Source organism: Lepidochelys olivacea (assembly GCF_965140295.1).
Source record: "Lepidochelys olivacea isolate rLepOli2 genome assembly, chromosome: 6".
NCBI classification, from domain to species: Eukaryota; Metazoa; Chordata; order Testudines; family Cheloniidae; genus Lepidochelys; species Lepidochelys olivacea.
Genome location: NC_140416.1, coordinates 70139998 through 70165129, shown reverse-complemented (window position 1 = coordinate 70165129; position 25132 = coordinate 70139998). Strand labels below are relative to the sequence as shown.

General features: G+C 40.0%; 1 protein-coding gene across 1 annotated transcript; it reads left to right on the top strand.

The window, feature by feature from the left end:
- THBS1 (thrombospondin 1) lies at window positions 1-19991 on the top strand. The gene is made up of 22 exons (XM_084630291.1): window positions 1-314; window positions 595-687; window positions 1597-2174; window positions 2796-2871; window positions 3156-3352; window positions 3513-3638; window positions 5122-5215; window positions 7054-7227; window positions 7673-7849; window positions 8235-8408; window positions 9018-9145; window positions 9292-9444; window positions 9990-10208; window positions 10847-10954; window positions 11764-11923; window positions 12434-12552; window positions 14594-14828; window positions 15343-15570; window positions 15697-15968; window positions 16468-16565; window positions 16694-16833; window positions 17601-19991. Exons 2-22 carry the CDS (start codon window positions 621-623, stop codon window positions 17606-17608), a joined length of 3531 nt encoding a protein of 1176 aa, XP_084486417.1. The 5' UTR covers window positions 1-314; window positions 595-620; the 3' UTR covers window positions 17609-19991.
- Window positions 19992-25132: the final 5141 nt, after the last annotated feature.

Sequence of the window (25132 nt, the reverse complement as noted above, 5' to 3'; positions counted from 1 at the left end):
CCTCCAGCCACTCCACTGCACCGGCCAGGGGCTGCAAGCCAAGGGAAACCTGCGGGGGCTGCAAGCGGCTACCGATCCGCCACGCCACGCCACGCAGGACTCACGGCGACCCTCGGACTGCTCCAGGAACAGGGGAGACCCCGCTGCAAAGAGACGCTGGTCTGCAGAGACGCTGCAAAGAGCGCTCGAGACGGTAACTCACCTAAGAGCCACCGGGAGACTCCGAGGATTTTGATCGCTCTTTCTTCAGTGGCTGCAGAAGATAGTTCCTCCCCTGGGTTATCTCTAGGCTCTCATCATCTTTTCCTGTAAAGGTAAGTGCTGAAGCAGCGCTTTGATTTCCCCCTGCGACGTAATGTAATTTCTAAGAGAGAAAATCGAATCCAGCAGAAGGGGGGGAACCCAGCTGAAATGCGTGGGGGGTCTGTGTGTGTCTAGCTACCTAAGCACTCTTCGCTCGTCTCTCTCTCCCTTCGCCCCACGTAGCCCTTTGCAGCGGTTTCCATCTTCAGGGCACCTGACAAACCTACTGATTGCCCCAAAAGTTACTTTTCTGAATGTAATGGCTATGAGATGCCCCTTTATTGTTCGAAGGTTTGTCCGGGAGACCGATCTTTGCCATGGAGCTATCGGGCGGACTTTTCCTCCTCCTAATGTTTGGTGTCTGCGGAGCAAACCAGATCCCAGGTAAGAACAGCGGCTTCATTCTGTACCTGGCGATTATAAAGAGATTTATTGGGTCAATATTAATGGTGGGGATTATTATTATTATTATTTTTTAAAAGGCTTCTGATATCTTTGGTGCTGACTTGGAAGGAATGAAACCTTAAACTGTGGCGAAGAGCGGCTTTGATATTTCCAGCCCACAAAAATGCATTAGCCTGAGGAATATTCAGATTAGTGGTTATGAACAGCAAATATTTCCTCCTGTGCAGAATTTATGTAACCTTCAAACGAGGAAGGACTGAGCACTCAAGGACTTCAAAGTTGAGCATGGTTAAAAAATGTACCTCAGGAACTAAAAGAAGCCACCTGGGGCACTCTCCCCTAGCTTGCCTGCACTGTCCATTACTTCGCAGCCTAGCCCCTGGGGACCACAGAGAGAAATGGTTTATGTACTAGTTGAGATCTCTGTAGGTGATCAGAGAACTCTCCCCTTAGATTTTAAAATGGGATCTGACAGATGTGGGCACTCTGCTGTCCTCCCTTTGTGTCTCCTGATAGGCTTCCCCTCCTCTACTGGCCCTCAAAACCCCACTCCCTGTCCAGCTACCTTTGTGCATAAATCAGGATGTAAATGACACTCACCTGCATCCCAACTGGACTTCTCATGCCCTTCTGCACAGCAGCCCCACTACAGGACTGAACTAGCTTCACAGCTGCCCCTGCCTGCACTGTCTCTCCATCAGCTCCCCCACCCCATTGGGCTGACCTTCAACTCCCTTTTAAAGCCCCCACTCAGCCTCCGTGAACACCAGCCTGCAATGGGGCTGAGCTACTTTCATAGTCCTCAGCACCTGAGTGTGTTCCAGGGGTTGCATACCACTCAGCCCCTTCCTGTCCTTGTTCACAGTGCTTGCTCTGGTCTCTCCACAGAGTCTGGGGGCGATGATAACAGTGTGTTTGATCTCTTCGAACTCATCGGCTTCACTCGCAAGGGGGCCGGACGTCGGGCAACTGGGGTGCACTTGGTGAAGGGACCTGAGCCCTCCAGCCCTGCTTACCGCATTGAGGATGCCAGCCGCATCCCAGCCGTGCCTGATGACAAGTTCCAAGATTTGCTGGATGCCATCTATGCTGAGAAGGGCTTCATCTTGTTGGCTACCCTCCGGCAGGCCAAAAAGAGCCGGGGCACCCTGCTGGCCGTGGAGCGCAAGGACAGCTCTGGCCATATCTTCAACCTGGTGTCTAACGGCAAGGCAGGCACCCTAGACCTGAGCCTGTCTGGTGATGGCAAGCAGCAGGTGGTGTCAGTGGAGGATGCCCTGCTGGCCACTGGGCACTGGAAGAATATCACCCTGTTCGTGCAGGAGGACCGGGCCCAGCTGTACGTAGGGTGTGAGAAAATGGAGAATGCTGAACTGGACATCCCCATCCAAAACATCTTCACCAGGGACCTGGCCAGCAGTGCCAAGCTCCGCATCGCCAAGGGTGGTGTCAATGACAACTTCCAGGTTAGGCTCCTTCTCTCAGTCAGCAGCTTCATGGGGATCCCGCAACGAGAGAAACACTTAAAGGCACAGTGGCCGCACCTAGACACCCTAGAGACAGAGTAGTAATGAGAACAGGAGGGGTGCAGCCGCTGATCAGCTTCTGCAAGAAAACTGTCAACATCCAACATAAATAGCCTCCACAATCTACTTGAATGCTTGCATGTTAATGGTGGGTTGTAGAAAATCCTCTTCAAATCCCAAGCACAGTTAAGCTTTAGAATCATTTAGTGAGAGATGGTGAATTTCGTAAGACTACAGGAAGAACTCAAAGTTTCTGAACAGATAAATAGTTGTGTAACAAATTTTAGTAAACAAAAATAAAACCCAGAATATAGAGAGGAGAAGAAAGGACACTGTGCATCTGTGGAGTTATTAGACACTTAGAGCTGGGGAAAAGAGTGTTCAGACTTAGGGCTTGCTATCACTGAGTCAACAGGGGTAGTGAAGCATTCTGGACACATCCCTCACCCTATTGCCTTTGACTTTTATGTTTCAATTGAAACTTTTAAATTTTCTGTGCAAAATGACACTTCTTTCCCCTGTAATTGCGACAGAAAGTTGTCATTTTTCCTCTGTCCACAGGGAGTGCTGCAGAATGTGCGGTTTGTCTTTGGAACAACCCTGGAGGCCATCCTAAGGAACAAAGGTTGCTCCAGCTGTAAGTCTGCAACTTTTTTCGAATCCACTGACCTATTGAAAACAGGATTCCTCAGCATGCTGGGAAGACAAGTTGAGACAGAATTCAGAAGTATGCTGAAATGCAAATCATTATTGTATAACAAATTATATTACCTTTTCAGGCTTATAAACAAATGAATGGACTAGGTGACAGCTATGTTAGCAGATGTTATGCACACTTCAGACGATGAATTTTTCACTTGTAATCTTGAGAGATCAAGTGCATGTATCTATATTAACATGCATATACTGTTTTGTTTTTAGCCACTAGTGCGATCATTACATTGGACAATCCCATCAATGGTTCCAGTCCAGCTATCCGTACTAATTACATTGGCCACAAAACAAAGGATATCCAGGCAATCTGTGGCTTCTCCTGTGATGAACTTACAAATATGTTTGTGGAAATGCAAGGATTGCGGTCCATGGTTACAACACTTCAAGACAGAGTGCGTAAAGTGGTAAGTGCAGAGTAAATCCAAAGTAGTTTTCATTAGCTAGTATTTCACTCTCAAATACAACTTGCCTCTAAGACTTGTAGACCAAACTACAAATGTTGAGACAAAGGAGAGCTTAATACAGAAGATACCTGTGATGCTTTTTCTTTTCTGTTTCATTAAGACTGAAGAAAATGAATTGATTGCCAAAGTAGTGCAGATCACTCCTGGTGTGTGCATTCATAATGGAATTCTGCACAAAAATAAAGAAGAGTGGACTATTGACAGCTGCACTGAATGTACTTGCCAGGTAAAGACTTCTTACAGTTCATAACATGCCAACATCTGTATATAAACAACTGCTACCTAAATGATATTCGTTCTGTAAAAGAATGAATCCTACACAAAACTAGGCACACTTAAACTGCATATTGTATCAGACCCATCTAAAAGACCCATCAAGCACCCAGTGATGTAGTAGGCTGTGCTGTAAATGCAGCTTTCATTTAATGTTACCAAAGAAACATTTTAGAAGGGCATAGGCTAAAAACATCCAACTGATATAATAGTCTATTAACCAGTCTATTTCAGTGATTTGGGGAATGCCTCTGTTTAGTTTACACAAACCAAAAAGTAAACTAAGTTAAATACTTGGGGTCCAAATTAGGCACTCAACTGCACTTTTTGCTGACTTAAATGAATAGGAATGAATCCTTGCCGTTAACTAGAAAATGTAACCAGTTAAAAGAAAATCCTGATTCTATAATGAAACTGTTAATGCCACTGAGTTTGCAGACATTTTGCAGCCTGGAACGAAGGACTATTTCATAAAGTTGGTAACTGCTAGCCAAAACTACCACAGAACCATACAAGGAATTCATTCTTCAGTATGTTCTGTTCCTGTAGAATGCTATAAAATATCCTAAAATGCTGAATAATGCCATAACTATAGTTCCACAGACTTCTTTTTTAAAAACTCATCCTTTTATGGCATTCTTCAAATTTTAATTATACCTTCTTAAAAACACTTTGGAGTACAAATCCATCAAAGCCTGCTTCAATTTGGAAACCAAAGGCTAAGAATTAGATATAAATGGAATACTTGTAGGTCTTCATATTCTTTAAGCTGTAGTCAGCTAATGACATTATGATTCTCATTACTGAATACTGGTAGCTGTCACAATCATTTGCTGCACTCTTTTCTAAAACTATATCTATAAGAAGGCCTGTTGTCCTGAAAGGAACAGAACTGGCAAAAGTATACACTGCATTTTAGTTCTCATTCAGTCTTTAGTGGAGTTTTTTGTTCTGCTTCTGGCTTAAAGATCAAAGCCACATCTAACTATAAATTATGGATTGCTGTTTTTTGAGCCAACTCCACTCAACTCACTTTATATAATCAATTTCAATTCAGATTAACATATGAGAAAGCTGGTTTCAAATTCTTCATTAGTTCCCCCAAAGTTTGAAATATTTGGGATATGATGCAGCAGAGTTTGACTCAGACATTTGGCAGTTTCTTTTGCTTAATTTCTACAAATTCTAAAACATTTCCACTCTTGGTTGGAAAGTAACTAAAGAACAACTTGGGAAAACAGGTCTACGAATGACTGGAACAACTACCACTATTGTGTCAGCTCTAAATACAACAAGGAGTTATGCAGTAGACTTACTACTGAATCTTTTCCAAGAAATTCAGTAGATAATTGTCTTTAGCATTTGATCTTTTTCAGCTAAAATTTCAGCTTAAACTTTATTTGTACTTGCTTAGTTATGATTCTCCTTCTTTGTAGAATTCTGCCACTATATGCAGGAAAGTGTCTTGCCCTCTCATGCCTTGTTCTAATGCCACTGTTCCTGATGGGGAGTGCTGCCCACGATGCTGGCGTAAGTAGTGAAATTTGCTTGGCATTTCTGCTGTAATCTGCTCTGCTGTCTCACTTAGCTAGGTATAGTGTACTAAAATGTACTCTAATTACCACAATAGGGTATAGGATTACACCACTGGAGAACCATTAGCCTTAGTTTGCATTAACTGAATTTTGAGACCCTTAAACGATCCTGCAGTCCTGTCCTAAATAGACTATAGTTGATAATTTATCTATTAAATTCTAATTACCACTTCTCAAAGTAATGACCACTGCAATACTGGAAACCTGAAAATACTTCAGACAGTCCAGGCATGGATCCCATGGCATGTTTGCCATGAAAGGAGGGTAGGGTGGACATTTCAGATGTGGTTACTTGCTTTTGAATTTGGTCTTTATGGCACTGATCCAAAGAAACATGCCACATAAAGGAAGTTTAACTGTCCCTCAAAAGCCCGTATTACAAAATACTGTAGACAAATCTAGTCTGATGTAACCAGTATTGAAACTGGAATGCTCTAATACCAGTCAAACCTAAGTCCTTCTTTTAAATCATCTGAATTTGGAACTGCTGTATTTGGAATTACAGCATTGTTTGAAACTCTGCCTTTATTGTGTAGCTTAATTACAAAATAAACATATTTGTATACATAGTCTCAAATATCTAATAGCTTCATATCAACTTTCTCCAGCAAAATATTTGACTTTTCAATATAAAATTTGCAAAAAGACTCTCTCTTAAAATATCAGAAGTAAAGCTGTTACCATCAGGTTCTCTGATAACAGCTTTTCTGATTAGGTCTCTATCTTCCTCCACAACAAATATAACTATACTGTAAACTATTTACAAGAATATTTTGTCATGATTATACTTTTTTGAAAAGTGAATCTTCAGAGTTTTTAGCAACTGAACTATGACCATAAGAGAACACTAATAACGAATTTAGGAATGACAATAGAAGCAAAAATGTCATAGAACTCAAGTCATAATGAAAAACTTGTTTGCTTTTGACATATCACAGCTATCGCTGTATTAGATCTGAGTGAACAGAGGGTGGCCTCATATCAGTGGCCTCATAACTTCAAAGTCTATGGTGAAAAATAAGAAGCCAGGTACTAAAGTTACAACATGTACCCAATAACTAGAGCTGTGCAGAAGATGGACATTTTGTTTCATGAAAGATTTTGAAATTTGCCTTCATTTTGAATCTGAAAAAAACCTGAAAATTTCAAAATTCTCCAAATCAAAGTTTTGAAAACTTTGTTTTGGACTGAACAAAACACTTCATTTTGATTTCAACTCTTTAAATCATATAATATAAAATTTTTCCAACAAAAAGTGAAACATTTCATTCTGAAAATGTCAAAATCGGATATTTTGACATTGTTAGAACTTTTTTCCAGGTTTCTCCAAAATGAAATTTTGGCAGATGCAACATGATTTTGCAAAGCATTTAGATTTTGACCATTTTTTGATAGAAAATGGTTCTGTTGAAGTTTTTCCAAGCAGCTCAACTTATGGCCTAATGGGTTCAAGATAAGCAGCAATAGAACATACATGCAGCCCTTGCCTAACTGTTAGCTGATCTTCCAAACAGTGACCTGAGAAACTCTTATGAAAGTAAAGTACAGCACTAAAATAGTTGTGTTGCCCTTGCCTTCCTCTGTGCTTGCCACTGAGACAACACCACAGAACCTTTAAAGTTCATGCTGAAATCTTTTGTAAAAGGAAGGGAAATGACATAATTGTAGCCTTTGATTTTTTGGGGGGGAGGGGGCAGGAAAAGGGTTTAAACGTAGTCTATAAAATAGAAGTTTTTTATTCAAATTTTAAGCAGAAGTGTACTTCTCTTACAGCCAGTGACTATGCAGAAGATGGCTGGTCCCCTTGGTCTGAGTGGACTTCATGCTCTGTGACCTGTGGGAATGGGGTTCAGCAGAGAGGCCGCTCTTGTGATAGTCTCAATAATCGCTGTGAAGGTTCCTCTGTGCAGACTCGCACCTGCCACATTCAGGAGTGTGATAAGAGGTGTAAGTATTTCATCTGCTTGCATAGCTCATAAAAATTACCTGAGCCTACCCTTGGCTTCCACAGTTGTAATTTAAGTATTAAATTACCGCAAGTCAGGGTAATGGTTTAAACCACAATAAGCTGCTTACAGATGGTACAAAACATTGGTTTCTAGCTCTAGCAGTTCCTAAGGTTTTTGGCTACTAAACTCATGTCAGAATTGAAATGTATGCAATGGAAGCAAGCATGAATGTTTGTTTTGGCACTGGGCCTGAACTAAACACAGCAAAATCTCAGGCCAGCATGCATTTAATTTTTTTGACTCTGTAGCCACGATAGTGGTGTAGTAAAACTGTGGTTTTTATTTAATATTGGCATTCACACACTGCCAAAAGTCTTCTTGGAACTCTGCAGACATGCCTCAAAGAACTCATAGATGGTAATAGGTGTTTGTCTTTTCTGAAGTCAAACAGGATGGTGGTTGGAGCCACTGGTCGCCATGGTCATCATGTTCTGTTACCTGTGGCACTGGCATGATCACTAGAATCCGTCTTTGCAACTCTCCAGTCCCACAGATGAATGGCAAACCGTGTGAGGGTGAGGCAAGAGAAACCAAATCATGCCAGAAAGATCCTTGCCCAAGTAAGTATACTGGTCAAATAGAGACTATTACATTATTTAACTTAAACAACAAGCCTCTTGAGCTGGAAGTTGCTATATAATCTATTCCTGGCATCTGTCTCTTGTTAAATCAACTGTTAGGTAAAATCTCATATTTACAAAAAACTCACTACAGAAAAATTAAATTTAAAAATTACTTTGAATAACACTCAGGCTCTAATTTTAGCAAACTCAGAAATGAAAAATGTAGGGCTGCCATTCTGTCCTTCATTCTTTCACGATGTCTAAGTGCAGCAGTGGTGTTGACACATGCATCAATACCTAGGTTAGATGCAGCTAGTAGAATCTTGCTGAATTTACCATCAGTTTTGTGAATGTTTACACTTTCCATGGATTTGTTTTGTAGTAAATGGAAACTGGGGACCCTGGTCTCCATGGGATGTATGTACAGTCACATGCGGAGGAGGCATTCAAAAACGTGGACGTCTCTGCAATGACCCTGAGCCTCAGTATGGTGGGAAGGACTGCATAGGTGATGCCACCGGGACCCAGGTCTGCAACAAGCAGGACTGTCCAATTGGTGAGTAACTCTAGGTTTAAAAAAATGGTTTTTACATAGCACTTGGATACACTTACATCTTCAAATATCTGTGCAAAAATTACACCTCATCTGAAGTCCTGTATTATCTCCAGTTTAGTGATGGGGAAAACTGAGAGTCAAATTCTGTCTTCCATTGCATTGTTACAAATCTAGAGTAACATAACTGGTTTCAGTGCCATTACTTTAAATTTCTATTTGTGTAACTGAGGGTAGAATATGACAAGAATAGCTGGATTACTTTGTCAAGACATGACGACAAGTCAGTGGCAAAACTGAGATTAGATCTGAAGGAGTTTTTGACTCCTAGCCCCATTATCAATCCATTAGACAATACTTCTTTCTGCAGCTAAGAATGCAACTGAAACCAACAACTTCTTACTTTCATTTGACATTCTAATGTCACTGCCATGTAGAAATTTACCTTTAGTATTTTCCACTGGTTAGTGAGGCTGTTCAAGTCTAAAATGCTGCCATACCCCTCCAAAACAGTCCAAAGAGTTTGTTTAAATTCACCTATTGGCCATATCCAGCACCTTAACAGACTGCTAAAATGATTGACATTTACCATGATCTAATCTTGTGTCTCAGATGGATGCCTATCTAATCCCTGCTTTGCGGGAACGACATGTACCAGCTCCCCTGATGGTTCCTGGAAGTGTGGTGCTTGCCCTACTGGTTACCATGGCGATGGTGTTCAATGCAAAGATATTGATGAGGTCAGAAGCTTGGGTGGTTGTTTGTAGTCTCTCTTTTTTTTCTTTTTTTAAATAAAAAAGTACAAAACACTAAACTACAAGATAAAAACCAAATGCCCTAAGAAATCCTCTAATTTTCCCTGCTACCCCAATCTTTCTCCCTTCAGTGTCAAGAGGTTCCTGATACCTGCTTTGTCCTCAATGGCGTGCACAGGTGTGAGAACACTGAACCTGGATACAACTGCTTGCCTTGCCCACCACGTTTCACTGGAACACAGCCTTTTGGTCGGGGTATTGAGGATGCCACAGCTAACAAGCAGGTACTGCCAAGTTGAGAATTTTCCTGGTTTATAAAACCTCCCAGCTGCCTTCTGTATTCTAAAGCACCTCCTGAAAAGGTTGAAGTTTTCAAAAAAGGGAAAAAGCAAGTTCTTTACCAGCCTTCATAGTCTGGGAAATTAAAGGTTGTCTGTAAAGAGACAGCATAGTACAAGCGTATAAACTGCTTCAGTAAAATGAGTTTTAGAAGCTGTTGCTTTCTTAGCCTTTTAAAGGTGGGAAGGTGCATATGTCATGAGTTTGGGGGATGAACATTGGTTGAAATGTTGCCAATTCAGAAATGAAGTAAATATTTAACATGTGACTATTTAGACCTGTACGTGCCTGATCCCTTTGAAGATAGGTTTTGAATAAGGACAAATAATTATTAATACTAAGATGGCAACTGTGCTTCAAGATTTTGTTTCTGAAAGATCTAGGATCAAAACAGCCATAAATTCCTCTTGCCTTAGTGGTATATCCAGGAAGAATGAGGGATAGAGACTTCTGCAGTGGTTTTACTGTCTTTGTGTGTGTGGTCTTTTAGGTCTGCAAACCACGTAATCCATGCACAGATGGAACTCATGATTGCAACAAGAATGCCAAGTGCAATTACCTTGGCCACTTCAGTGACCCCATGTACCGCTGTGAGTGTAAACCAGGCTATGCTGGCAATGGCATAATCTGTGGAGAAGATACTGATTTAGATGGATGGCCAAATGAGAACCTTGTCTGCGTTGCCAATGCCACTTATCACTGCAAAAAAGTAAGGATATTCCCCTGTTCTCCCACTTAACAGTTTTAAGAAATTGCCTTAGCATATATCTAAGGAATGTGCTAAATGCTCAGTATTTTAAAGGCTTATGAGACAGTCAGACCTTTGAGTAATTACAGGTATTAAACTACCTATAGTGCAAAATAGGAATATATCCCTTCAGGGATATCATGGCATTGTACTGTCAGAAGTCACAGATTGTCAGAGAAGCTGTTATTACAGTAGTTGAGTCATGCCTGTAACATTCAGGAATTCGGAACATTCCAGTAATTCCAAAAATACCACATCTATGTTCCTACAAAGAGCGACCCATAAACTTTCTCAATGTCATAGAGAAAAGCTTTAGGCAAAAAAGATACAGGAGGAGACTTTCAAAAGTGCTTAAGTACCATCTTCAAAAATAACATGCACTTAGGCTTCTAAGTGACTTCTGAAAACTTTATCTGCAGTCTTTAAAAATTATGATGACTGGTTGAAATCAATGTGATTACACTGAGGTATCACCAGTGTAAATGAGATCTGAATTATGCTGTATAGCTCTAGCGGTTCACTCTCTTAAAAAAAAAAAATAAAGAAAACATGGCATTTATGCCTGGGATAAAAATACTTTTGCATTTTCTCCTTTCTAGGATAACTGTCCCAATCTTCCCAACTCTGGGCAGGAAGACTATGATAAGGATGGAATTGGTGATGCATGCGATAATGATGATGATAATGATAACATTCCAGATGACAGGGTAAGGCTACATGAAAGATTCATGCCTTTTCTAGTGTAGCTTTTCCTTTCTCCACTCCCAGTGGTCAAGTCCTGGCCTCTGACCTTAATCTTAACAGATGATTTTAGGAAATTGACAGGGTCAAAGGGAAAGATCTCTATCTGAAAAGAGATGCCTAACTCTGATTGCATCTTCAGTAGTTCCAGGAAGTAGCTGCAGCTGCCTGAACTTTGAAAATGAGATTGACTCTTGACTTCATGCTTTCATAGTCTCATGCAGGCAAAAAGACTCTTGAGACAGCTGAAGCGTCAGCAAGTAAACAGTAACATTCCAGCATGCAGGTGGCTAATCTTCCTCCTCCCATTCTTCACTTCCACATTCTAGTTGTTGGTTTACAGTAGCAGCCTAACCAAGGTTTTCAGAATGTCATTGTAATTCACTGCAAGTGAGAGCAACTTTATCACTTCTGCTATTTACACCAGTGGTAAATTTGGCTGAGATGCAAAGGGCTTGAAATATTGGCCAATGTTGTTAAGTAGGGTGCGTGGTTTTTTGTTTTTTTAAATCTAAATTTGTTTTATTCCACTTCTTCTTCCCAGACATCCTTTGGATCCATTACAATCTGAGTGTTTATTTATTTTTTTAAGGAAACTGTAGTTCTGATCTGCCCACTGAAGAGGGCTTAACTAGTTTGAATTTTCAAGCATTTTCTTAACTTGCATTAAATGTCCTCCTAAAACAAATGTCCTACATTTGCATTGTGTTGGTAAAGCACCAAAGTAGTTCTCTGTTTATTAATAGTGGTTTTGGACCTCTCCTCCCTCTTGCAGGACAACTGTGCATTCATTTACAACCCACAGCAGTATGACTATGATAGGGATGACGTTGGTGACCGCTGTGATAACTGCCCCTACAATCACAACCCTGATCAGATTGACACTGATAACAATGGAGAAGGAGATGCATGTGCTGTGGATATTGATGGAGATGGTAAGGTGTTCTGTTGCCATTTCCACACTCCTAAACGTACAGATAGTTCAGTACTGCATAGATGGCAGTTATATGTTGCCTCTGTTGGTACCACTGTCTTGTGCAGGATAGAAAGTCAAGTATGTGATCAAGTCACCTCCTAGTGACTGAGGCTATAAGCACTAATCCTATTACAGCCAATGGAAATCTCCTTTTAGTTTAGGAGCCTATATTTTTTGAAGCAGATGGTCCTGATTTATAGCCCCATTCACACTGGCAATGGGTGAGAGATATAACTTATGAAGTCCTGTGCTATCCCACGGTTGTAACAGGGGTTGCAATTAGTGTTCGATAAATTATTGTAGATTATGCTGTACAAGTGTGGGTTTTTTAGCAACATACAAACTGTTGGCTTAATTGTCAACCTTATTTACTTTTTGCAGTTCCACTGCCAGTTTACAGTACTCAGATTGTGGAGCTTATGATCTATGTAAGCCGCTTGAATTCTTCATCTCTTCTCTGCTCCTTTAGGCATTCTTAATGAAAGGGACAACTGCCAATATGTCTACAACGTAGACCAGAGGGATACAGATTTGGATGGTGTTGGGGATCAGTGTGACAACTGCCCTATGGAACACAATCCAGACCAGGTAGGTTTTTGTATTCTGACCTCTATCTGCACCTGCTATTCAAATCGTATTTCCCATTTAATTTTTACCCTTTGTTATACACACTGTGCTGACATGATGCCTTTATCAGGTGATAACATACCTCACAGGAAGCTCACACAGCTGCTAGCTATTGTCTGAAATTGAGTAATGGAGGTTTGTAGGACTCTTGCTTGAAGTCATGTGTGTCCTGAGCATTTTTAATGGGAGACACTCCTCCTGTTTGTAAACTTGACTATGGATCTTGTCAGTTGCAGTAACTCTGGGAGTACAGCATGAAATTTACATGGGTTACAACTAATAGTAAACAGCCTATGAGAATTTCTTCTCAGTGATTCTACTGTACAGTCTGGAGTGTAGTCAAATGAACATGCTGTACAAGAAAAACTAAGACTATGTAAATTACAAATAGAGACACACGCATTACTAGGGCTGGGGTTAAAAAAAGTGGATCCAAATTAGCTAAAAATAGAGGAGTAATGTGACTCAAAAAGCAACTGTTGCTGTTTTTTTCTTTTTTCTGAAAAAAAATCAACCCCCAAACACTTGGCAGGTGCTTGACATTAATACAGGGTGTATGCAGAACATCTGTGTGTGCTAGAAATAGAGGTAGCTCGTAGGCACAGCAGGGCCAGAGGCTTAACTAGTGCAGTGCATTGCATTTCATTTTGTTTAGACACATTGCTTTAACCTTTGTCTCAAAAAAAAGCAGTACAAAACAACCACATTTCAAAAGATTGCCTTTGCCAGTACAATAAGGGTAATGCTGCCTGCTTTTGCCTCTTTATGGCCAAGGCTCAAAGGCATATTCCAACATTCATAAATAATATGAAGACTAATCTTTACAAGATTAAGTGGAGGTGAGGGAGTTTCCAGCCCCTTCCACTGAATTTGCTGGTTCTAAGACACTTGACAGCAGCAGTGGGTAAAGCCTGTATAGTCCTGTCAAGTAAAAGGCAGTAAAATGAATAGCTTCAGGGGCATAACTGGAATGCTTGACTTCTTCCTAATAGGTGGAGGTGAAGTGGGGGGAAGCATGGTCCATTCTATTTTTGTTAGGTTTTTCACTGGCTTTTCATGGAGCGTTTTCTTGAATGGTTGTTTTAAATTAATCCACAAAACTCTCACCTGTAAGTATTGCTGTAGGGTAGCATATTAAGGAAAAAATAACTTAAACCCTAGCACTTGTAGCAATTCAGAATGTGTAAGTTAAAATGGCCTCTGACATTTCAATAACTCCTGGGGTCTGAGGAGTGTCTGCAAGAATATAGGACAGGCTAACTTTTGATAGCTCTAGCAAATATAAAGCTAGATGCCATGTGATCATATTACAGAAACTAACTTAGCAAACAACAAGATGCAAAAGTATATACAAAATGCAAGCAGAAGAGGGTTTTCCAGGTATAGCCCACTACTAAGGGAAGTAACTATCTCCTTACAATACCACTTAGTCTCTATATTTATAGAGGGCTTTGGAGGCTGTTTCTGTAATTAAGAAAATTATGACATGGAGCGGAAGCCATACAACAGTCTGTCAAAATGTTCTTATAATGTAAGAGTGATCTAATGGCTAGGTACATACTGAAGTCAGTTTCATATGGTGCTTGGAACAGAAAGATACAAGGTGCAAGATGGAGGGTAAACTGACACTAGATCTCTGCAAATCTCATGGAGTAAATAGAGACTACTCTGCAGCTGCAGAAACATTACATGCATAATTGTAAAGCTCCTGGGAAAAAGTTGAAAACCACACTACTCTCTGAGCCCCAGATGTTCAGATAAATAAGCCTAAAGCAATTGGTTAGTGAAATGTTAATAATAAAGTAGTTCAAAAGAAGTTAGCACAACTAGTCTCATCTGAATTGCAAAATGAGTGTAACAATTTAGCACTGGTCCTTTAAGGGAATAGCAATCCTAAATTCTAGCCTTGTATTTCTGTCTTTCTTGTCAGCATCCTCAAGTGCTGCAAGAAGTGTTGTGCATTTTAAAGCTTGTTCTTCAAGCTTTCCCTCTTCTCCAACAGGAGGATTCTGACTCTGACCGCATAGGTGATAAATGTGACAACAATCAGGACATAGATGAAGATGGCCATCAAAATAACCTAGATAACTGCCCCTATGTGCCCAATGCTAATCAAGCTGACCACGACAAGGATGGCAAAGGTGATGCCTGTGACCATGATGATGACAATGATGGTATCCCTGATGACAAAGATAACTGCAGACTGGTTGCCAACCCAGACCAGACTGACTCTGATGGTAAGTAAGATGAACATTATAATATCAAAACCAGTAATTTCCCATACAGGCTTGTCTAGCATTATATACCAATGTTTAAAAAATTCTGTTATGAATAACTTGTTCTCTTTTTAAAAGATTATTAAAAAAAATGTACAGTTTGTATTGGTATTATGTCATTCCTTTTTACTGTAGATCTTATGCTGATTCCCCATATCTTAATGAAGTTTGGGAATATGCCAAAATTGAAGAAATATTGGGATAGGGAAAAGGGGGTCTGAACACATTAATTGCTCATGGCTACTGTAATTAATGTAAACCTAAGCCATATCTTTAAAAAAAAACTTCTTGACACTAAGATACCAGGGTGACTATGTAAATCTAGGCTTCTTGTAGTAGAGACACAGCCAAAACATTGCAACGGATTTCCATCTGAAGTGTCATGTATGACTTTGAGGCAACCGTAGTGATACATCATTCTCAAATTATGCCAGTGAGTTTTCAGAGTTGTCACTGTGAAGCTATACTTTTGTAGGTGATGGACGTGGAGATGCTTGCAAAGATGACTTTGACCAAGACAATGTGCCAGACATTGATGACATCTGCCCTGAGAATGTTGACATCAGTGAGACAGACTTCCGTCGATTTCAGATGGTTCCCCTGGATCCTAAGGGAACATCGCAAAATGATCCTAACTGGGTGGTTCGTCACCAGGGTAAAGAGCTGGTTCAGACTGTCAATTGTGATCCTGGACTTGCAGTGGGTGAGTAGAACATTTTGGATCCTCTCTCCTCAATGTCTTATAAAAGTCTAGAAACTTAGCTTTAGGTTCAGCATAAGGCTAATAAAAGCAGCAACTTCAAACCTAGTTTCCTTATTATTCACCCAGGATTTGATGAATTCAATGCTGTGGACTTCAGTGGCACATTCTTCATCAATACAGAAAGGGATGATGACTATGCTGGCTTTGTATTTGGTTATCAGTCTAGCAGCCGTTTCTATGTAGTCATGTGGAAGCAGATCACCCAGTCCTATTGGGACTCAACACCAACCAAAGCTCAGGGATACTCAGGTCTTTCTATCAAAGTTGTGAACTCTACCACAGGTCCTGGAGAGCACCTTCGAAATGCTCTGTGGCACACAGGAAACACCGCTGGGCAGGTAAGAACTGCATTTGTGGTTAATTATTTTCTTGCACCTGAGGCCAGGCTTTACTCTAACAATAAGCATGGTAATTCTGGGGAGTTTGTGCATCCTGTTAGTGTAGAAAGGGGCTCTTAGAAGAAATAATGATTTGTAGTTGTAGGATTTTGTGTATAAACTTGACTATGAAGCATATGCTCTACATAGTTTCCGTTTGGAGCTAAGGGACTCTACTAAGCTTAAAACAAGTAGGGAGTCCATTATTTCTGATGGTCTTCTGAAACATTCAACATCCAGCACTAGGCAGATTGAATAATTAAACAGGAACCTCTCTAGGAGCGGAGTTAAATCAGATGCATATCAAAAGACTCTATTCAGAGCCTGTCTTTTGGATACACTGTCCAGCTGTACGCCCTTATTTTGAATATAAAAAGCTTCTCGAGATGTCATGGTGTCAAAATATTGCCTAAATAATTGGATTCCTCTGGTTATTTATCATCGTATCCTTCTTTTTTAGGTGCGGACCTTGTGGCATGATCCTCGTCACGTAGGTTGGAAAGATTTTACTGCCTACAGATGGCGTCTTAGCCACAGACCAAAGACTGGCTACATTAGGTAACCATTGTTGAGATATATCTGAAGGGACTTGAGGGCAAATGTCATTTTGGTAACGGTTAGCCTTATGTTAAAGATAAAAACTTACCACAGCTGACAAGGATGATTTATTACTGCTCTTCTTGCAGAGTTGTAATGTACGAAGGGAAGAAAATCATGGCTGATTCAGGACCAATCTATGATAAAACTTATGCTGGTGGTCGGTTAGGATTATTTGTCTTCTCTCAAGAAATGGTGTTCTTCTCAGATCTTAAATATGAATGCAGAGGTAAGGATGGCATCTTGTTGGAATGACATTTTACTGAAGTACACTGAAATGACAATTGTTTTCTTAAGGCCACTTTCTTAAACAAATTTAAAGATGAAATTTATCAGTTTAAATCTTGTGGGATTATACAACATTTTAATAATCTTTTACTACTCTTGAGCCACATGCAGGATTTCTTTTGAGATCTGTGTTGTGCAGGGATGGGTAGAGGACATCCCGTTAATGAATTTTGCATAGTTAAAAGTTACCATCCACTAAAAGTGAAATGTTGAAGAGACTTAATTGCAGGACATGATGTTTGAAGAGGCATATAAAATATATTTACTTCATGCTTTGAACTACAGCTAGTGATTTTTTTAATACCTGGCCGGATTTTTCAAATGCATGTGCATAAACTGCAGTGTGAAAAGAGAAAATCCTTACTTACATATTAATGTACACACATGCACATGCAAACATACCCCAATTGGCTTGGACCCATGCAAAATGTATGCACAGCTCATGGTTTATGTGCCCATACAAGTCAGGGTTTATGTGTTCAGCTGAGTTAGGCTAGGTTTTCAAGTGTGTATGCACTCTATCATATAACTCAAATCTTTCTTACATTCCTGACCATTTCATACAAAAGTCTGGCTCAAGAAATTGCTACTAAAGGGGTAAAGAACTGCTTTTCAGATTAGTCCCTAACTATAATTATGATTGATAATACAGAAATATTTTAACTCGTTCTGTAATTTTTCTGTCTCCCCCCTGCCCTTCCTCCACAGATCCATAATCACGAGGTTATTGATCCAGAGACTATTTAAAAATGCTGGTATTGCACCTTCTGAAATGTTTAATATTTTACAAACCCTGGGACCATTGTATTCCTTCCTTTCTTCTGTCTGCACAAATGTGGACTCAAAACACATGACCTGCCTCAAGAATGCTTTTGAAAGAATGAAACTGAAAGTAAACTCAACATATGACCTCGGCTAAAATGGAAGGAAACAAATGTGTTTTTCATGAATGAGAATTTTTCTTCATCTAAAAAGCACACCTGTGCTTCAGTAAAAGACGTTTGCTTTGCTGTTTTATCACAGTGCAGTGTCACTGCCTCTCTTTTAGTGGTGGTCCCGCCAAGTAGCATTTTTGTAATAAGAACATCTTTGGATGTGCTTTGGACTACTTAAAAACAAAAGATATTTCAATATGTGGGGAAAGGGGATTTGGGATGGGAGGGTGGACTTTTAAAGGTTAAACAGAAAATTGCCATGCTTGTCTAAAAGGTGCCTATGCTCTGGGGTTTATATCCGGGTAACTTGGAGAAACTGTTACATTTTGGACTAAATATCTTTCAGGTGACAAATATATTCCTTGATTTAATGACGTAGACTAGCTGTAGTAGCAAATTAATCCATACAGTATAAAATAGAAACTGTAAAACAGATCCCCAGTGGGGAAGAGGGAATAAAGATTGACACACAGGATTGTACCGCTTGGTAAGAACAGGGATTCACAATTGGAATCTAGTGCCGTTGCCTGATTAAATAGAGATTTATTTTATTCCACATGTAGCAAGTGCAGATGTAGCAAGAACTTTAAAAAAGGTGCTGGAAAGCACACCATCTCAATTAGCACCTCTGCTGGCCTTCAAGGAACAAGAATCTTTGCTTTATATTTTATGGTTAAAAAGGCACAACAAATGACAATAGTAACATTCCTTTTTCTACAAATTTCATGGACTTTTTTTAACTCCTCACTTTTTGGGAGGAGGAAGAAGGCTGTAGATAAAACCTTAAATGTAAAATATTTATTTTTTACTTATCCTGGATGTCATAATGACTGAAGGACTATTGATAAAACAAAACAAAATAAATGCGTCAAGACTATCCATAGAATCATTGTTACAAGTCTTCAAGACTGTACAATTGTAAATACAGATTATTTATTTATTCTGTTCTATACTGAACCTAGATTTTAGTTTAGAAAGCTTTTTGTTTGGATCAGATAGCTGAGATGTATTAATTACAAAAAGCAACTTTCCCATAGAGAATGTGGAGAACAGGGAACAGCAGCTGGAGGGAATGGAATGTTTGGCTTTTTCTAAGTCAGCGTTCCATGTATTGGTTTTTTTACTTCTTTGTGCAAAGCAATTGGTGATGGCCTGGTAGGTTACCTTTCTGCTTCTTTTAAAAACAAGTCCTTTTTTATATGTTGTCAGTTCCTATCTCTTGTGCCTGTTACTGGAGGGACTAGACAGCATTTGTTACTAGTTAATCATTTATGTAGTGCCATTAGATGTTCATGGTGTTTTACAATTGGTCAACAATATGCCAGACAAAGAACAGAATCCCTGCCCCGACAAGTTTTCAAACTAGAGGCACAAATGGCACTTGTCTTTATGGCATTGGATTATAGCCATTTATGAAGTTGCAGGTTGCACATTGGAATGATCCATGTGCAGTGGTGAAAACAGGAGTGCTTCACAGAGAAGGTGGGATTTTAGGAGCTCCTGGGAGAGGGTGGCAAGACATACATTAATTGAAGCTTTTCCAGGTGTAAAGGGCAGCATGATTATACCTATAATCCTTTGTCTTTCCGGAAAAAAAAATAACAAGGTGAAACTTTTATGTACAAATATTACCTCATTGTGTGACTGAGAAAAAAATCTTTGGATCAAGCAGAAGTTAAATGTCTAACAATCTTTAAAGCTACTGTAGAACTTTTAAAAATAAATGCTGTACATAGTCAAATTCTCTTTGCGGAAAAGTATATTCCCCATAAGAAAATGGCATTGAAACAATGTTAAATATTATTTCTAATGTTGTGTTATATTTTTGTCATCTTGTATACCATTGCCTGTATTTTTATAAATTATTTTTCTCATTGCCATTGAATAGTTAATCTCATAATTGTGTAGATACGCTATTTAAATAATTTATCAGGAAGTGCTACCTGTAGAGTTAGTATTTCTATTTTTATAAAATATTTGCACACTGAATTGAAGATTTTTGCTCCCCCGCCCATGTTTTTGCTATTAGCATAATTTTCTGAGAATATGCTTTTTTGTACACATTTTTTTAACCATTTTACATTTTAAAGCTCTGTAAATTGTACAATAAAATTTCTTACATACAAGGAACAATAAACCAATATGGAAATTTATATTTACATAATTTTTAATCCATTTTTCATTTCTTCTTACTATGATTCTATGGGCCACTTGAATTAATGGGTCAGTGTACATTAACTCAGTTGTGAAGGCTCAACTCAGTAAGGATAGCAAAGTAATATAGTAATGATATAAAAATGAAGATTTTCCTAGAAACATAGAACAGGGCCAGGATTGAAGTCAATGGCAGGATTATACCCCATATGTTAAGCACCAAATGAAAGAATGATGCAGACGTGAATGTGTTCCATACTGTGGGCATGCTCCATGAAGGCATAGCTAGTCAACATGCATTAGACTATGTCAATAGTATCCACTGACCTGCTATTGGAACCTGGTAGTAGAATGTCAAGTTACTGGGGCATCACTCTGGGGAGTCTTCCCCCAGACAACCATAGCTAGTAACTTAAAGCTGCCACCTGTTGTCAGAGAGAGAAGGAGGGTGAGGTAACATTTTTATTGGACCAACTTCTCGCCAACAGAAGTTGGTCTGACAACAGATATTATCTCACCCACCTTGCCTCTGTAATATGCTGGGACCAATATGGTTACAACACCACTGCAAACATCCACTGTCAGGGCCTTTAAGTAGGGCAGTGGTAGAAAAACTGACCTTACAGAAGGCGGTGGGAGCAGGGAATAGGAGAATCATTCTGTAGAGTGCAGCTGTCTCAGCAAGGTGCAATTTTCAGTCCCCCTGCACCAGCACGGGGTTATCAAGCCCTTACCATTAATAACATGATATGGCAACCACTCCAAATAAATTTAGTGTATGGCATATGTTATGGATTTACAGTGTCTGTGCTATGCCCTGGCCTTTGAATAGTCTTCTGGGGCTACCCCTTTAGTGTGTCAGACCCCCACAGGTTCACCCTCTTCCACAAGGGTAGGTCATGCAGCCTCAATGACTCTGGGAGTGAGCTACTGGCTCCAGAACTCCTGTTTCACACCATTAGCTCTGCCCAGGGGGTTTGAATGAGCTAGACAGATGTTCAGAGACACTTACCCCGTTCAGAGATCAATGCATGTCAGTATGTGCAGCAACACCAGGCAGCCTTCTCAACACCAGGTTGGTTTTAGTAGTCAGCTGTGATACAGGGTTGGGAAGTCCTCAGGTTAGTATAAAGAAGAAAGGTTAAGACAGAGTTCATGCTGGCCAAAGTCAGGGCTCCACTAAGCCACGCTGCTGTAGAATCCATCTAGTCTTTCTCCCTCTCAGTCCCAAATGAGCTGCTGTATGTCTGTGTGAACCCAGTTCTTTACACAGCTCCTGTCATCTTTGTTCTCTCAACATCACCATACTATGTTTGCATGTTGAGTTACTTTTGCAATGAGGTGTCGATCTTTGGGGTTTCCATTATCCCTGTGTAATCCTTCCATTCAAACATATGGATTGCAGCCCTTGATATCTCATTCACCCCCACCCCAGACAACTATGTGACATACCTCATGCCTTCTCTCTGTTCCAGAAGAAATGTTTAAACCTTATTGCACCCACTGGGTAGCAATACCAAGCCAAATGGGTCAACTAATATGCCTATCATTATAAAAATACTACAGAAAATTCCCACTTCTAGTACAGCACATACTTCAGACGAATTGTCAGCAGCTTATATATGGAACTCACTGCTGAAAAGTAGTGAGGCTGAAGTCAGTTTGCTCAGGAATTTCTCAGTTGTTGCAATAGCAAATCCTAGAGAATATGCAAAAATCTCATGATGGCACCCAGGACCCTCTGCTACTTTTCAGGGTGTAAACTCTAACTTGCTCTAACTTGAGTGGAGCTACACCAATTTACCATTAGTTGAAGATCTGTCCCAATATTCCTTTTTCCACAGCTAAAAGATTGTTCAAGACACCAAAAGCATACAGACACCAGTGCTAGCACCTGCTGCCTGGTCTTGTTGTCTTCAACTGGATATTTTTAAACAATTTCTTCTCTGGAAAAATAGCAAAGGGTCATGGGTAGTTTTTGGTGCTCAGGTGTTCCTTTTCTTCTTAATAGCACTACTTATAGATGCCAAGAATTCTGAAGGAACTCAACTGTGAAATTGCAAAACTACTAACTGTAGTCTCTAACCCATCATTTAAATCAGCTTCTGTACCAAATGACTGGAGGATGTGACGCCAATTTTTAAAAAGGGCTCCAGAGGTGATCCTGACAATTACAGGCTGGTAAGCCTGACTTCAGTACTGGGCAAACTGGTTGAAACTATAGTAAAGAACACAATTGTCAGACACATAGATGAACATAATTTGTTGGGGAAGAGTCAACATGGTTTTTGTAAAGGGAAATCATGCCTCACCAATCTATTAGAAGTCTTTGCGGGAGTCAACAAGCATGTGGACAAGGGGGATCTAGTGGATATAGTGTACTTAGATTTTCAAAAAGCCTTTGACAAGGTGTCTCACCAAAGGGATAAGAACTAGATAAATTCATGGAGGATAGGTCCATCAATGGATATTAACCAGGATGGGCAGGGATGGTGTCCCGAGCCTCTGTTTGCCAGAAACTGGGAATGAGCGACAGGGAATGGATTACTTGATGATTATCTGTTCTGTTCATTCTGTGACATTGCATATGTTTTATGGAAATATACTTAGTTGATCTAGGGGAAAGTTCTACATTGGTCCCCACCCCAGTATAGCTTAGAGCAGCCTCACAACTTTGTGTTCTTCCCACTCAACTGGCAGTTTAGGCATTGGGGTGTGATGGATGGGAATAAGAGGTAAAATTTACTTTACCTACGTGTAATTTTTCCTTCCCTGATGTGGGCACCTTGTTCTCCATGTTCCATTCCAACTGGGTTAGTCTTCCTGATCCGCCAAGCACAGCTGCTCCTTTTTCTTTTCCTTTCGTTTCAACCTCTCTCTCTAACTTCACAATGACTCCAGATGGAGTTGTTCACAGAACTGACTGTCTCTAATAGCCCTGCCAACTGCTCAAGTTGAAAAACGAATTATACATTCTGACTGATAAACAATATGAAAAATTAGCTATATCCTGTCAGGATACTTTATCTTTTGTCTTATTCATGTATTATACAAGAAATGGACACACAGAAAACAAAATCCCAATATGAAGAAATCCCAATATTTCTCCATCTTTCCCTGCAGGAATGGTCCATAAGGGAAAAAGGAAGGATTGAGGTATCTTTCCTCCAACTAGATGTTAATGCAAATTAGGTAATGACCTGGTTGGGGATCACCATGTGCCCACTTTAGAGAAGAAAAATTGCAGGTGAGTAAGTGTTAATTTTCTCCCTAATAGACACTTAATGCTCAGTAATCCATTCGAAACTGGAAGTAGCCAGCAGTAAAGCAATCACCACATATGGAAAGGAAACTTAAAACATAAACAAAACTGAACTATGACGAAAAACAGCTCTTACGTTAGATTCCTGGGTGTTTGTTTGCTTTCCCCTTTCTTCCTTCAACCACTAGATGAAGGATTTTCTGAAGGAAAACCAAGAGAGAGCCAGCAGAACCTTTTGTCCAAAAGCCAGATCAGGCAAAGACAACACAACTATTTTAAAATGATAAAGGAATTACTTAAATGAAGCTTCTTCATAGGAAATGGCCAGGTACCTGATTGAATAGCCTTCACAGAAGGAGGGAGATCTTTTACAAACAATTTGTAGGCCTGATAAATTCCTGAATTTATCCATCTGGAAACAGTGCTTATGCTTTGTATTCCTTCTTAAATAATCCATCTAATCCTAAAACTGGATGTGATTTTTTTTCTAGGATTGATTCTGCATAAATAGAATTCGAGTGTTCCATCCATACCTAAGGTGTTCAGAGGATTCTCCTAGCTGTGGTATGGCTTAAAACACACAGAACACAAATCAATAGACTGGTTTAAATAAAAATCATAATTTTGGGGGTAGAAAATTCTAGTGCTAGCTGAGAATCACCTCATCTGGACAAAACTGCACATAAGGAACCCAGAGTGATACGTCCCTCAACTTACTAACTCTCCTGACCTACGTAATTAACAAAAGTAAAAGGAATATTCCTCTAGATATTAAACAAAGTTCAGAATTCCTAGTCTACTACTTGGCATCTCTGCAGAGACATAACTTTAAGAAATAGGGTAAAGTGAGGGTACCGGGGAGGAGGGAAAGGCTAGAAGTGAAAGAAATATGCTACAAGGCTCATAACACTAAGACTTGTACCTTCAGGAAGTTAGGACTAGGACCCAAACAATAGACCATATAGAAGAAACTCCAGTATATCTCTGATTTTGAGAAAAAATAGGATTCTTGCACCATAATGATCAAGTTTTCAGAATCCCCTAAAATCCCAGATGTGTGGATAGTTTCTACATTTGTTTTATAGAAGCAGGGAATGGTGATGAAAGGGGACACAGCCAAACATAAACACTCACATTTGAAGTCCCTTGCTTCAAATGATGCACTCTCAATCCCTTGATACTGACATTTTAGTGCGGGATCACAGCCTTTCAGATTGTTCATTAGAGCTAGCAAGCCACTGGTGTGAGCAACTGAACATGCTCACCAATATCAATTGGATGAAAGCTGCCGTCAGGGTCAATAAAATAGCAGGCCAAGCTGATCTGGCACATAAGAAGGGAAACTGGAAGGAGAACAGCTTAATCACAACTCTACTTGAAGATTCCAACTACTTTGGTGGTCTGTTGGTACATTCAAGCTAGAAGTATGGGCAAATTGAGGCTGCACTGCTAAGAGAAGCAACCAGCAGACGTGGTAAAAAGACAGGCTAAGTTAGATCACACTGACCTAAAGGAGGCCAAACAGAAAACCGAAGGTCTGCTGCCACTGATAGGCTAACAGTATGGACTAGCCTGCTCTGCTGCATCCTGTGAAAAGAAAAAAACAGAGAAAACAGTAGTAAATGGAGGGCTGGACTAGGCCATACTTGAGGGAGCCAAGGGAAGAGAGGGTTCACTGCACCAGCAGGCTGGCAGTATAGACTAGACAGTTCTGCTGACTTACTGAGGAATAGCCAGTTGAAGGAGTTAGAAAACTGTGGGGAAATAGCTGTCTAGGCAACGCTGAGCAAACCCACATCTGAAGGGAGAACAGAATCAGTGCACAGAACCCTCAGGCTGCCCGAACATAATGGTAACTGGCGCCAAATATGGAGAATCCAAGTCACATG

Excerpts from the sequence above, each read along its gene's own strand:
- THBS1 (XM_084630291.1), top strand. The coding sequence starts at position 621 with ATGGAGCTATCGGGCGGACTTTTCCTCCTCCTAATGTTTGGTGTCTGC. Across the intron at positions 3,353-3,512 it reads AAGACAGAGTGCGTAAAGTG|ACTGAAGAAAATGAATTGAT; the intron begins GTAAGTGCAGAG and ends TGTTTCATTAAG. Across the intron at positions 7,850-8,234 it reads CCAGAAAGATCCTTGCCCAA|TAAATGGAAACTGGGGACCC; the intron begins GTAAGTATACTG and ends TTTGTTTTGTAG.